General features: G+C 42.0%; 1 protein-coding gene across 10 annotated transcripts in view; it reads right to left on the bottom strand.

Moving 5' to 3' along the window:
* Nucleotides 1-12320, bottom strand: part of PALM2AKAP2 (PALM2 and AKAP2 fusion) — a 503398-nt gene that overhangs the window by 378408 nt on the left and 112670 nt on the right. For 2 of the 10 annotated variants that reach the window (XM_073345685.1, XM_073345684.1), the window contains exon 1: nucleotides 10187-10479. The exons of 5 other annotated variants lie outside the window; for them this stretch is intronic. In XM_073345685.1, coding sequence (XP_073201786.1) covers nucleotides 10187-10231 — 45 coding nt within the window. In that variant the 5' untranslated portion in view covers nucleotides 10232-10479. Of the gene's footprint in view, nucleotides 1-10186; nucleotides 10491-12320 lie in introns of those variants that run through there. 3 more of the 10 variants (XM_073345674.1, XM_073345682.1, XM_073345683.1) reach the window with 3 other exon arrangements.

Genomic DNA, 12320 nt, shown 5'->3' on the forward strand with positions numbered 1-12320 from the left:
AATTCCAGACTAGAAAAAAAATCACTGATTCCACTGGTATTTCACATTTACTAGAGGGAATCTCTCAAACCAACAGAATCTTCAAAACAGAATTAACTTTTTTTTTTTATAGTGCAGCCACCACATATCTTTCTACATTTTACATCTCTATACACAATCAATCTGACCTATATTTCTGGAAAACCCCAACAATTTTATGAATGTTATTTTAAAGAGCAATGTATTCTTAACTTTAATTCCACTTTAAGGCTCAGGGTGACTAAAAGCTCCTCTACAGGCTAGGCTGGCAAAGCATATACATTCTCATGTGCAGTTCACTCAGTCTACCAGTTCATATAATCCCTTGAACACAAGGGAAGATGTGAGCTCCACCATCACAGTTTGTAGGGTTTGTAATTATCATGAGCATTACTGATGAAACAGTCTCACTGAAGTTACAAGCCCATAGATTTATAGATTTTAAGGGCAGCAGGATCCATTAGGTAACATAGCCTGATCTCCTGTACAACACAGGGCCAGGAATGTCATCCAGTTACCCCTGCACTGAGCCCAATAACTTGCATATGACTAAAGCATATCTTCAAGGTATCCAGTCTTGATTTGAGGATGTCCAAGATTGATACAGATTGCTCTGTATGACTGTCCTGTCCTCAGTGTTATTAACCATTCCACCAATCTTTGTGTATCCACACATTTTATCAACAGTCGTCGTATATTCACGTCCAGATTATTGATAAAAATATTGAACAGTGTCAGACCTAGTTCTGGTCCCAGCACAAACACACTAGAAACATCTCATTCGATGGTATGCCCAGTTTTTGAGATTGGTCAAATAGCCAGTTCCTAATCTATTTAACGTGTGCTTTACGGATATTGTTTAGTACTAAATCTTTAATCAGAATGTTGTGCAGGACCAAGTCAACTGCCTTACAAAAATCTAAGTGTAATGTATCAATACAGTGAACTTTATCAAACGTGTAATTGCATCAAAAAATATCATGTTGTTTGACAAGACCTATTTCCCATAAAACCAGATTGACTGGTACTAATTATATTCCCATCCTATAAACTCTTTGAGGCCAGTCCCTATATGGGGATCTGCCCTCATGGACTCCTGCTGCAATCCATAGGATTCCACACAAGTACAGGAATTGTGCCAGTGGATCCCACCGCTGGATTGAAGTTCACTGCCTTCTCAAGTAGGTGAGCATGACAAGACAAAACAAAACAAAACCCCTCCCCTCCGCACTGTAATAAAACACACACACACATACACACACTCACAAATCAAAGGAAGAGTTAAGGTCAGTAATATAAAGCAAAGCTAACACCCTCATCGAAAAATCCTATTGAATAAGGATGAAATAAATAGTGGTCTATAGAAATGCAACAATGTTCTGAATGAAATTACTCTAAAAATTGATCAAATTGAAGAGAAAATGGTAACCTCTCTCTAGTTCTTCTTTCTTTTTTTAAAGTATCCAGTAGAGATCTACAGCAGAAATTTCATCTTCTATTAAATTATAGAAGACGATTAAAAAAGCGAATAGAAAATTTATCATTGCTAAAGACTCAATCTTAACAGCACTTGCAAACAGGAATAATTCCATTTAGTCCAATGGAACTAATGGTATGCCAAATACCACTCACATGTACATATGTGTTTACAGAGTGGGAGCCTTAGATGGAGAGCTCACTGAGAGACTGCATTATAGTTTTACAGCTATTATATATTTTACCTATCCTCAACTAGGAAGTGGTTGATGCATATACTGGTGGTCTGTGACCCAATCAGGAAATGCAATTGAGTAAGATGGCCAATATAAGGTGGTCTTTAGCCTAAAGCAGAGGGTGGATGGGGATAGAATTAAGTTTGAAAGTTTCATTGTGAATTTCCTGAGTTTCTAGCATTTAGGGTTTTTCAAACTCTCACAAGATCTTTATTCATAATTCTTATACAAATTAAAACATTCTTAATAGTGACATTTGGATTTTGAGACTGGCCACAAAGTGGTAGGTAGTTTTCAAGTATGCACAATATATCTTTCTATGTATACATATACACTGTATGTGTGTGTATATATGTATATATATATAGCATCACTCCAGAGCAGTGGACGTGAACCACGGACACTGGGAACTGTGGGTGGCCGTGCAAATGTAAACAAACTGTCTGGCAGCCCGCCAGCGGATTACCCTGATGGGCAGCGTTCGGCCCATGGGCCGCAAATTGCCCACCACTGCTCCAGAGACTATAGTATCTTGTCCTCCCACATACTAATTCATCCACCTTCCAACTAAGAGCCAGTGAGTCTAATCTGGACACACGGCAAACTCCAGTATACCTACACTAGAGTCCATTACTTTCACCCTTCAATATGTCTGCTCCAGACACATTATAGAGATTCCCCTTTTCCCTGTCCAATGTACATGTACCAGCCAGAGTCCCCAGAGAATCTCATACACTTGAGCAGGGGAGCTACTTCTGCTCCTCTCTTCACAGAAGGCAGAGAGGAGCTGATTGATGGGACACCACTGTGTGTCAGCCTTCTCTCACTTCAGGCAATTTAAAATTTCCAGCTCCCACCACCACCCGCCAACAACTTCGTCAAACCAGACAAGCAGCCCCATGTATATATGCACCCAGTGCATCTCCTCTTCCTTCTCCCATCCACTCTGGGTCCTGCATGCTGCACAGAAACCAGGCATCAGTGATCACCCAATGACCGATTTGAGGTTCCTTCTCAGCACAGTGTTCAAATCACGCCTTTAATTTATCCTGATTCACTCACAAGACCTCAATATACCTGATATAGGCTGGAAGCATGGTTGCTGGTTCTATCATTAAGCAACTACATTTCACACGACTCACAGGGCATACTTGAATTTCATGTGACAACAGAGGAGCATCTCCAATCGATAGCAGGGACAAGAGGCGAAAAAGACAAGGTTGGTGTGGGGATTTACAAAACCACCACCACTCTGGGTCAGACCAATGGTCCATCTAGCCCAGTATCCTGTTTTCCAACAATGGCCTGTGACAGGTGCTTTAGAGGGATTGAACAGAACAAAGCAATTATTGAGTGATCCATCCCAAGTCGTCCACTCCCAGCATCTGGCAGTCAGAGCCTTAGCCATCTTGGCTAACAGTCACTGATTAACCTATCCTCTATCTTTTTTGAACCCAGTGATGCTTTTAGCCTTCACAACATCCCCTGGCAATGAGTTCAACAGGTTGACTGTATGTTGTGAGAGAAGTACTTCTTTTTGTTTGTTTTAAACCTGCTGCCTATTAATTTCATTGGGCGACCCTGGTTCTTGTGTTATGTGAAGACATAAATGACACTTCCTTATTCAGTTTCTCCACACCATTCATGATTTTATATAGACTTCTATCATATCCCCCCTTAGTCGTCTCTTTTCTAAGCTGAACGGTCTGTCTTTTTAATCTCTCCTCATAAGGAAGCTGTTCCATAACCTAATCACTTTTGTTGCCATTCTCTGTACCTTTTCCAATTCTAATACATCTTTTTTGAGATTGGGCCACCAGAACTGCACCCAGTATTCATGGTGTGAGCGCACCATGGATTTATATAGTGGTATTATGATATTTACTGTCTTCTTATCTCTCACTTTCCTAATGGTTCATAACATTCTTTTTTTTTTTTTGACTGCCACTGGACATTGAGCGGATGTTTTCAGAGAACTATTCATAATGACACCAAGATCTCTTTCTTGAATGGTAACAGCCAATTTAGACCCCATCTTGTATGTATTATTGGGATTATGTTTACCAATGTGCATTACTTTGCACTTATCAACACTGGTTTTCATTTGCCATTTTGTTGCCCACTCTTCCAGTTTTGCAAGATCCCTTTGTAACTCTTTGCAGTTAGCTTTGGACGTAGCTACCTTGAGTGATTTTGTATTGTCTGCAAACTTTGCCATCTCGCTGTCTATCCCTTTTTTCCAGATCATCTATTAATATGTTGAACAGCACTGATCCCAGTACACATCTTTGGGGGACCCCATTATTTACCTCTCCATTCTGAAAACTGACCATTTATTCCTACTCTTTGTTTCCTGTCTTTTAACCAATTACTGATTTATGAGAGGACCTATCCTCTTATCCCATGACTGCTTACCTTGCTTAAGAGCCTTTGATGTGGGACCTCGTCAAAGGGAAGGTCTACACTGAAAACACTGCTGCAGTGCAACTGTGCCGTAGTGCTTCAGTGATGATTCTGCTATGCCGATGGGAGAACTTCTTCTGTCAGCGTAGTTAATTTCCTCAACGAGAGGTGGTAGCTACGTAGATGGGAGAAGCCCTCCCATTGACATAGTGCTGTCTACACATGGGGTTAGGTCATTTTAACTGTGTCGCTCAGCAGTGTGGATTTTTCACAGCCCTGAGCAATGTAGTTATACCAGCATAAGTTTATTGTGTAGACCTGGCCAAAGGCTTTCTGAAAGTCCAAATACACTATATCAACTAGATGTCCCTTATCCATATTTGCTGAGAACCTCAAAGAATTCTAACAGATTGGTGAGGCATGATTTCCCTCTACAAAAACCATGACTCTTTGCCAACAAACCATGCTCATCTATGTGTCTGATAACTCTGTTGTTTACTACAGTTTCAATCAATTTGCCTTGTACTGAAGTTAGGCTTACCATCCTGTAATTGCAAGGACTGCCTCTGGAGCCTTTAAAAAAAACCAACCAGTGCTGCATTAGCTATCCTCCAGTCATATGATACAGAGGCTGATTTAACCAATATATTACTTAGCACACCTAGCAGTTCTGCAGTTTTGTATTTGAGTTCCTTCAGAATGCTTGGGTGAATACCATCTGCCTTGGTGCTTTATTGCTGTTTAATTTATCGATTTGTTCCAAAGCCTTCTCTATCGACACCTCAACTGGGGACAGTTCCTCAGCTTTATCACCTAAAAAGAATGGCTGAGTGTGGGAATCTCCCTTGTAGCCTCTGCAGTGAAGACTGATAGCAAAGAATTAATTTACCTTCTCTCCAATGGCTTTATCTTCTTTGAGTGCTCCTTTAGTACCTTGATTGTCCAGTGGTCCCACTGATTGTTTTGCAGGCTTCCTGCTTCTGATGTACTTAAAAAGTGTGTTGCTGTTAATGTGTGTGTCTTTTGCTAATTGCTCTTCAATTTTTTTTTTGGCCTGCCTAATTATACTTTTACCTTTGACTTGCCAGAGTTTATTTTCCTTTCTATCTTCTTCCATAGGATTTGACTTCCGATTTTTAAAAGATCCATTTTTTGCCTTTAACCACCTCTTTTATTCTGTTTAGCCATGGTAGCATTTTTTGGTCCTCTTACTATATTTTTTTTTATTTGGGGTATGCATTTATCTTGAGCCTCTCTCATTGTGATCTGAATTGCAATAATTTTTGCCTGGCAGTTTATACATGGAATATATATATAAGCAAATGCATATACATTTATATCATTACACGATGATGACAACCATGTCATAGATTGTGGAACCATGTAATAAATTTCAGAGCTACACGATTAATTTATCCACCATGTGATAAATTACTAGCCTCACCTGTTCTCTACCCACTAAATCCACCTCCTCTGGGATGACTAACATTCCAAACTTCTGAGCAGCATAAGGCAGCCATCATTATTTAAAATGCCACAAAAATGTTTCCTTCTTTCATCCAAATTTTACCAGTCCCTCTTCACAAAAAATGCACTAATCCAAGACCAAGGATTAGCGTTATTCAATAAAGTCTGAAATCTGCTGAACTATATAAATCTCCTGTTCTAGCTCATATAAGCAGAAATCCATCCTTCCAACCTCTTGCTTTATAAAGTACCTCCATACCATACATACTGCATACATTTCCGCTTCATTTGTGTTAGAAGACAGCTTGTGTTAAGCAATCGATTTTTGTCAGTCCCTTGAATAGTTGCTTAGATAGGACTCAATGTACATATGTACGTTGTGACAAAGCTCTGTCCTTGTCTCCGTAGGTCCCGTGTTTCCTGGTGGATTTCGCTAGTCTCAGAGGCTCACTGTGACCCTCCACATAACCCTTCTCTCTCTAGAAACAAGGGTCACCGTCTACTGAGCCATTTTCATCATAAGCCAGCAAGGGAGGTGAGGAGAAGTTATCCTTCCTTGCACAGTCTCTGTTGTCTCCCAATCTCAGTGATTAATCAGGGGGCAAAGTGGGGGGGAGTACGGGCCCACCCTGTACTCCGGGCTCCAGCCCAGGGATCCTAATAGTATCAGCTATGGTAGCTGACCTTTTAGAAACATGACATCTACAATTCCCTGGGCTACTTCCCCCACAGCAGCCCTCACTTCCTCACACTCCACTTTACCCTTACCTCAGGGCCTCCTTCCTTGTGCCTGGTATGGTGTGTACTACTCAGCCTCTCCAACAGCGCAACTTCCTCCCACACCCACCTGACTAACTGGGAAGCTTTTAACTAGTTTCAGCCAGCCCCTGATTGGCTTCAGGTGTCCCAATCAACCTAGCCTTCTCCCTGCCTTCTGGAAAGTTTTTAATTGGCCCCAGGTGTCTTAACTGACCTGGAGCAGCTGCCATTTCACTTATCTGGGTACCAGGGATTTGTTTAGCCTGGAGCTAATATACCCATCTCCCACTACTTTTCTATAGCCACCTGGCCTTGCCCCATCACAACGTATAAAAATACATGATGGTATAGCGTGGTATAAAGGTTTTATCACGGTCTGTTTGGGAAGACCATGTTACTCACAAGTTGCAAAAATCACACAGAAGTTCTATCAAAGGAGTGCTAAGAAAAGTTTCACATCACTCCAGATCATCCTGTGTTCTCACTATGCCACAAACAGTATTTTACAGAGAAAAACGGTTTCAGAAATGTAGAGAATTAAAAAAAGTTATCTTACCATTATGTGGCCCCTATCCCCATAGTATCTGAGCACCTTACAACCTTTAATGTAGTTCTCCTCACAACAACCTGTGAGGAAGGGCAGTGTTATAATCCCCATATCCCAGGTGGGAAACAGAGCAAAGTGACTTGCCCAAGGTCACACCTGTGGCAGAGTAGGGAATTGTACCTGGTCTACCAAGTCCTAGACTAGTGCCTTAACAAATAGACACTCTTTCCTCCCAAAATTGTACTCCTACCCTGCTCACAATGTAGGGTCAGAGCCATAGAAATTTGTTTCTAACTGTGAGAGCTCACAGGTTTAAAACTGCAATTAATTTGATTGATAGGAAACCATCAGGTTTCTGGCAAGAATATTCACAATTCCAAATTTGAAATTTGTGTTCCTTCAATATTCTGCAATAATCACTTAAAAGTCACTATTTCTGTGAAATAGAAACCTGGATTTATGCAGGAAATAGCCCAGCTTGATTGTCATGCACATTGTGTAAAGAGTTGTCACTTTGGATGGGCTGTCACCAGCAGGAGAGTGAATTTGTGTGGGGGGGTGGAGGGTGAGAAAACCTGGATTTGTGCTGGAAATCACTTTAGATAAGCTATTACCAGCAGGACAGTGGGGTGGGAATAGGTATTGTTTCATATTCTCTGTGTATATATAAAGCCTGCTGCAGTTTCCACGATATGCATCTGAGGAAGTGAGCTGTAGCTCACGAAAGCTTACGCTCAAATAAATTGGTTAGTCTCTAAGGTGCCACAAGTCCTCCTTTTCTATTTCTGTGAATGTTCCACACAGTAAATTTGTTTACGGGATTGTCCATCTAAGCAATCACAAAAGGGGTGTGATCATAGTCCAAGTGAATTTGTTTAGAAACTGTAATGACCGTGCAAGGAATTTTTCTCCCAGCATTCACTCAGCTCTAGTAATAATGCACAGTAGTAGGTCTTTGCCCACCTGAAACAGACACTGGAACTTGGTTAAAATATTTTCTCCTGACTTTTCCAGTGAGCTGAACTGAAATCCTGCATCCCTCTTTTCTGAGGCACCATTTAAGTTTGGCTGATCCTCCTAATCATATTGGATAGGCCCAGCAAATCAGGAACATAGGAGAAATGCTCTGTGACTTATGCCACGTGAGCCATCCTGATGAACCAAGCTCACATTCGAAACACACTCTGATTGACATTCTGATAACATTTACAAATATTCAGCTGGAGCAGTAAAGTTCCCCAAAAGCTAACATGGACAACTTGTTGACATGCAGAACCTTTGAACAAACCACTGAGGGCTTGGGGTGCAGTCCGAACACAAAGCAAGACCAAATTTGAATACTTTTGTGGTTCAAGTTGAACTGTGTTCAATCTACTTTGAGTCACTGATCACATTCTTCTTCACCACCAGTGTCTTCAGCTAAAAGCACGCCATAATGTAGTGTATACAGAACATAGGGGTCCAGATCCATCATTGCCTGCCCTTTGTCCAGTCATTTACCAAATTATCCGGTAAAAATTTTACTCCCACTTTGTAGCGGTGCAAACGAGGATACGACGTGCAGGGCAATGGAAAGAACCTGACTCAAAGGCTTGGGCTAGTGCCATTCTTAGGCACGCCCTTTCTTATGTACAGTACCACACACTACTGGGAACAGGGAACACTGGTTAGCCCTGAATAACTCAATGATGGCATGAAGCAGCGGTAATACAAAGACAAAGAAGGATTTTTAAGATCCTCATATATAATTGCAATACATTTTGGAGCAATGCAGCGTAAATTCTCCAAGTTTGGCAGCACAAAGCCTCCAGGAAGAATATGTGAGTGGGGAAAGCTGAGAATTAACCCTTTCATGGCCTAAAGGAGCACTATTAATACTTTGATGAAAGGAACTGTTAATGCCTCGACCTGTAGAATACTTTGGCCCACTATTTCTTTTTAAATCAGCTACTTCTCTCTGTTAAAACATTCAACACGTTAACCCATAATATCTTCCCCCTCTCCCTTAAATGGAAACATCTGATCTTTTCCAGGAAACATTTTAGAGGAACAAGTATGTAGTTTATAATATTTCTGGTTATTTTAAATATACACAGGCCTATTAGCAGATTAACGGACCTAAGAAAAACAACCTGGTACGGCAGCAGCAGCCATTCCTCTGTCTACAAAGGAAATGTATAACCCAGCTGTGGCTAAGCTATAGTGAAACACAACATCTGTTGATCATTGGCAACACGCTGGCAGGGGCTCCTAAAATGCAAGCAGGCTCAGTCGGTTTGTGCCTCTTCACTTCAGACCTGAAACGTCCAGCCGCCTGCATACACTGCACCATCCGACCCCACAGATTTGCTGAATTAGCATGTCGACCATCCCAACCACCCCCCCAAAAAACTTACCTAAATGTCATATTGAACACGGTCAAGGTTATGTGGGCTTAGTGGGTGGACAAAGGTCATGGAAATATGGCGCTTTTGATATCATTTATTCGCTTTAATAATAGCGACCTGATGTTTTCCACTGTAAGCACAATTATATTTTTGAAAAATCTGGGGCCAAATCCTCAGCTGCTCTCATTGGCTGTAGCTCCGCTGAAGTCAAATGGCGCTATCCCCATTTGCATCAGCTTAGACTCTAGCTCCCTGTGTGGCTGATTTTAATATCAAGGAGGAAAATAAAAGTTTAGACTAAAATGGGCCACAATTCTGCACTAACTTTGCCCCAGCAGCCCCCATGGGCATAAGTCATTGGAGAATTTCGCTGAAGGCATTTGAAAAAGCTAGTTAAAAATGATTAGCAATCACCTGCCTTCTTGACTTGATTCTGTTGGCTTTTTTAAAAAATAAGAACTATTTTCTTCAGTAAAAGCCTCCCTGCACTTGAGCCCTCTAGTTTAACTTCTTATTCTGCTTAGCTAATGCTCCAACAGCGTGAGAATATTTTTTAAAGCAAACTACTGATGCTCTCTTCCAACCACCTCCCTCCCCATTTATTCCTCCTGTTCTTCCCTTTCATCTGTCTTATAAGCATGCCACCATTCATGGGTTTGGCACACGTCAGGATGAGAGAGCATCCTAACTCTCCTCATTACCAGCAAAATCACATAAAAACAACCTTTAATCAGTTGTTTGATAAGGAGGAAAAGGGAGAACTCTCTGCTGAAAACTTCTCCAAAACCACCCTGTCTAAATGCTGCCCAGCTACTGTGCAGGAATCCTTGGACTTCATCACTCACAGCTCCCTATTCACAGACAAAAGAGCAAGTAAAATGAAACTGACTTACTGCTATGGCTTGCAGCCTTTCCTTGTGCAATTCTGCCTCCGCCATCCTGGAGAAAAGGACACAGAGGAAAAAAAAAATAAAACAAAACAAAGCACTGCAGTCACCCAGGGAAGCTGAGTTACACCACAGAGTATTTGCAAAGAAAGCTGTGCTCTTTTACAGGAGTCAACCCCTTTTGGAGGCGCTGCAGACTGGCTTACGAGAGGATCATTTTAGAAACTGGACCAGTGCCTGCCTGCCTGTCTCCCAGCTGGACTGCTAACTGCATTTCATTGCTGCTTCTGTGTGCTGTTGCTGTCACACAAGCCATGTATGTGCTCCAAAAGCAGCTGAGCACAGGGATCGCTCGCATGGCTGTAATTTTTTCCCTTGACGTCTCAGCTCATTTGCTCCTCCTATGGAGTGTTGGGTCATGACAGGAGCTCGACATCAATAGTGTGCATAGTAATCAGAACCTGCATGAATGCAGCAGAGACAGCTGTACCACAGCATGCCCTTAAAACAGGGGCTCCAGGGCGAGGGGGACAGAAGGAATTCACCAATCCGGAGCTATTCAAGAGCGAGCCATGGCAAACCTGAGATCTAAACGGGTTTGGCTAGAGAAAAGGAGATTGTTTTAGCGACTAGAGAGAAACAATACATAGGTAGACATTCAGAGTATAGCACGAGAGTGTGAGACTGCCATTATAATATGGCATGTTTAAAGAGGGGACTCTTCAGGAGCCTAGCTCAGAGAGTAGGGAATACGATGAAGCCCACATACTGTATATACAGATCACACACACAGAACCACTATCTTAAAGAAAGTTAAGGTTGCAAAGTCAAGCACTCAAAAGTGGGGGCAAAGTATGCAATAATGTCATTAACGACTGTATCATAATGCCGATGCTCCAGGAGACTGAATTAAAATTGTGCAGGCAGCCTTAATTCTCGCGATTCCTAATTTTCGCATACTTGGCTTTGCAACCATTCGACATAGGAAATTACACACGTAATATAAAACTAGGTTTAAAAAAAGAAAAGAAAAGAAAAGAAAATCGGACGAAAAAATGGAAATTCCATTGTGCAGCATCCATACTGCTGCTCCCCCATCCCACGATTCATCAGCAGGCCACAGACCTCTGCCACTTGAGCTAATGGAGTAACTGATAGCATCAGTAAGTTGGCATCCTCTATGTGGACCAGCATCAGAGAGGGATGAGACACATATTTTGCCCCTGAGTTTCACATATATTTGCGGACAGCAGAGGAATTCTGAGATGTAAAAAAAAAAATGAAATAAAAATTCAGCTTGTGGCAAACTTCCCGCATGGAAAATTTCAGCCCAAACAATTAAAATCTTGCAAAGTTAAAAGCAGCTGAAAACAGGTTCTTATAATGGGAAATGTCAGGCAGCCTTAAGCATAGGCCACGTTACCAGCTCTGCCTATGGTAGATCTGCTCTTTGAGCAGGGGTGTGATTTCCAGCTCAGATGGACATACACTTGCTACCTCTGATTAAGCTAATGCACTAAAACTAGAATGTAGCCCTGGCAGCTCGACCAGCAGGAGGGGTTAGTGGCCTCGAGTATGTACCCGTCTGAGACCCTGGGCCCGTACTCAGGGCAGGAAGTCTGCTTGCTAGCCCACTCATGCGGCCACAGCTACAGTCCGATTTTAAGGCACTCACTCAAAGAAAGCGATCATGAGTAGGTCTTCCCGAGCTGGGAATCAAACCCCCCTGCTCCCAAGCTTGAAATGTAGACATGCACTCCATCACATTTAAGGGCATGTCTGCACATGTGTCTCGGGTATGCATGTCTTTTCTTTTGAGTACTTACAACCTGGAATAACAAAAATAGGCAACAGAGTAGGTGCCTCAATTTTTGGATGACCAGCTAGTTTAATTATTAGAAGTGCTGAGCACCTGCAACACAGTGACAGCTCAGGGTGCTTGAAACCTCTGAAATCACACCTGAGATGTACTCAGACACCTGAGATGGGCCCAAAACGGAGGCAGGCAAATTTGATGGCCACCGTTGAAATTGTGCCTGATCACTGCACGTGAAAAGGTGCACTTCGCTTTTAGAAAAGGTATCAGAGGTGGTGGCATGTACACACTGTGCTTCAAGATTAAATGCTCCTTATTAGAAAG

This window comes from Lepidochelys kempii, chromosome 5 (genome assembly GCF_965140265.1).
Source record: "Lepidochelys kempii isolate rLepKem1 chromosome 5, rLepKem1.hap2, whole genome shotgun sequence".
NCBI lineage: Eukaryota > Metazoa > Chordata > Testudines > Cheloniidae > Lepidochelys > Lepidochelys kempii.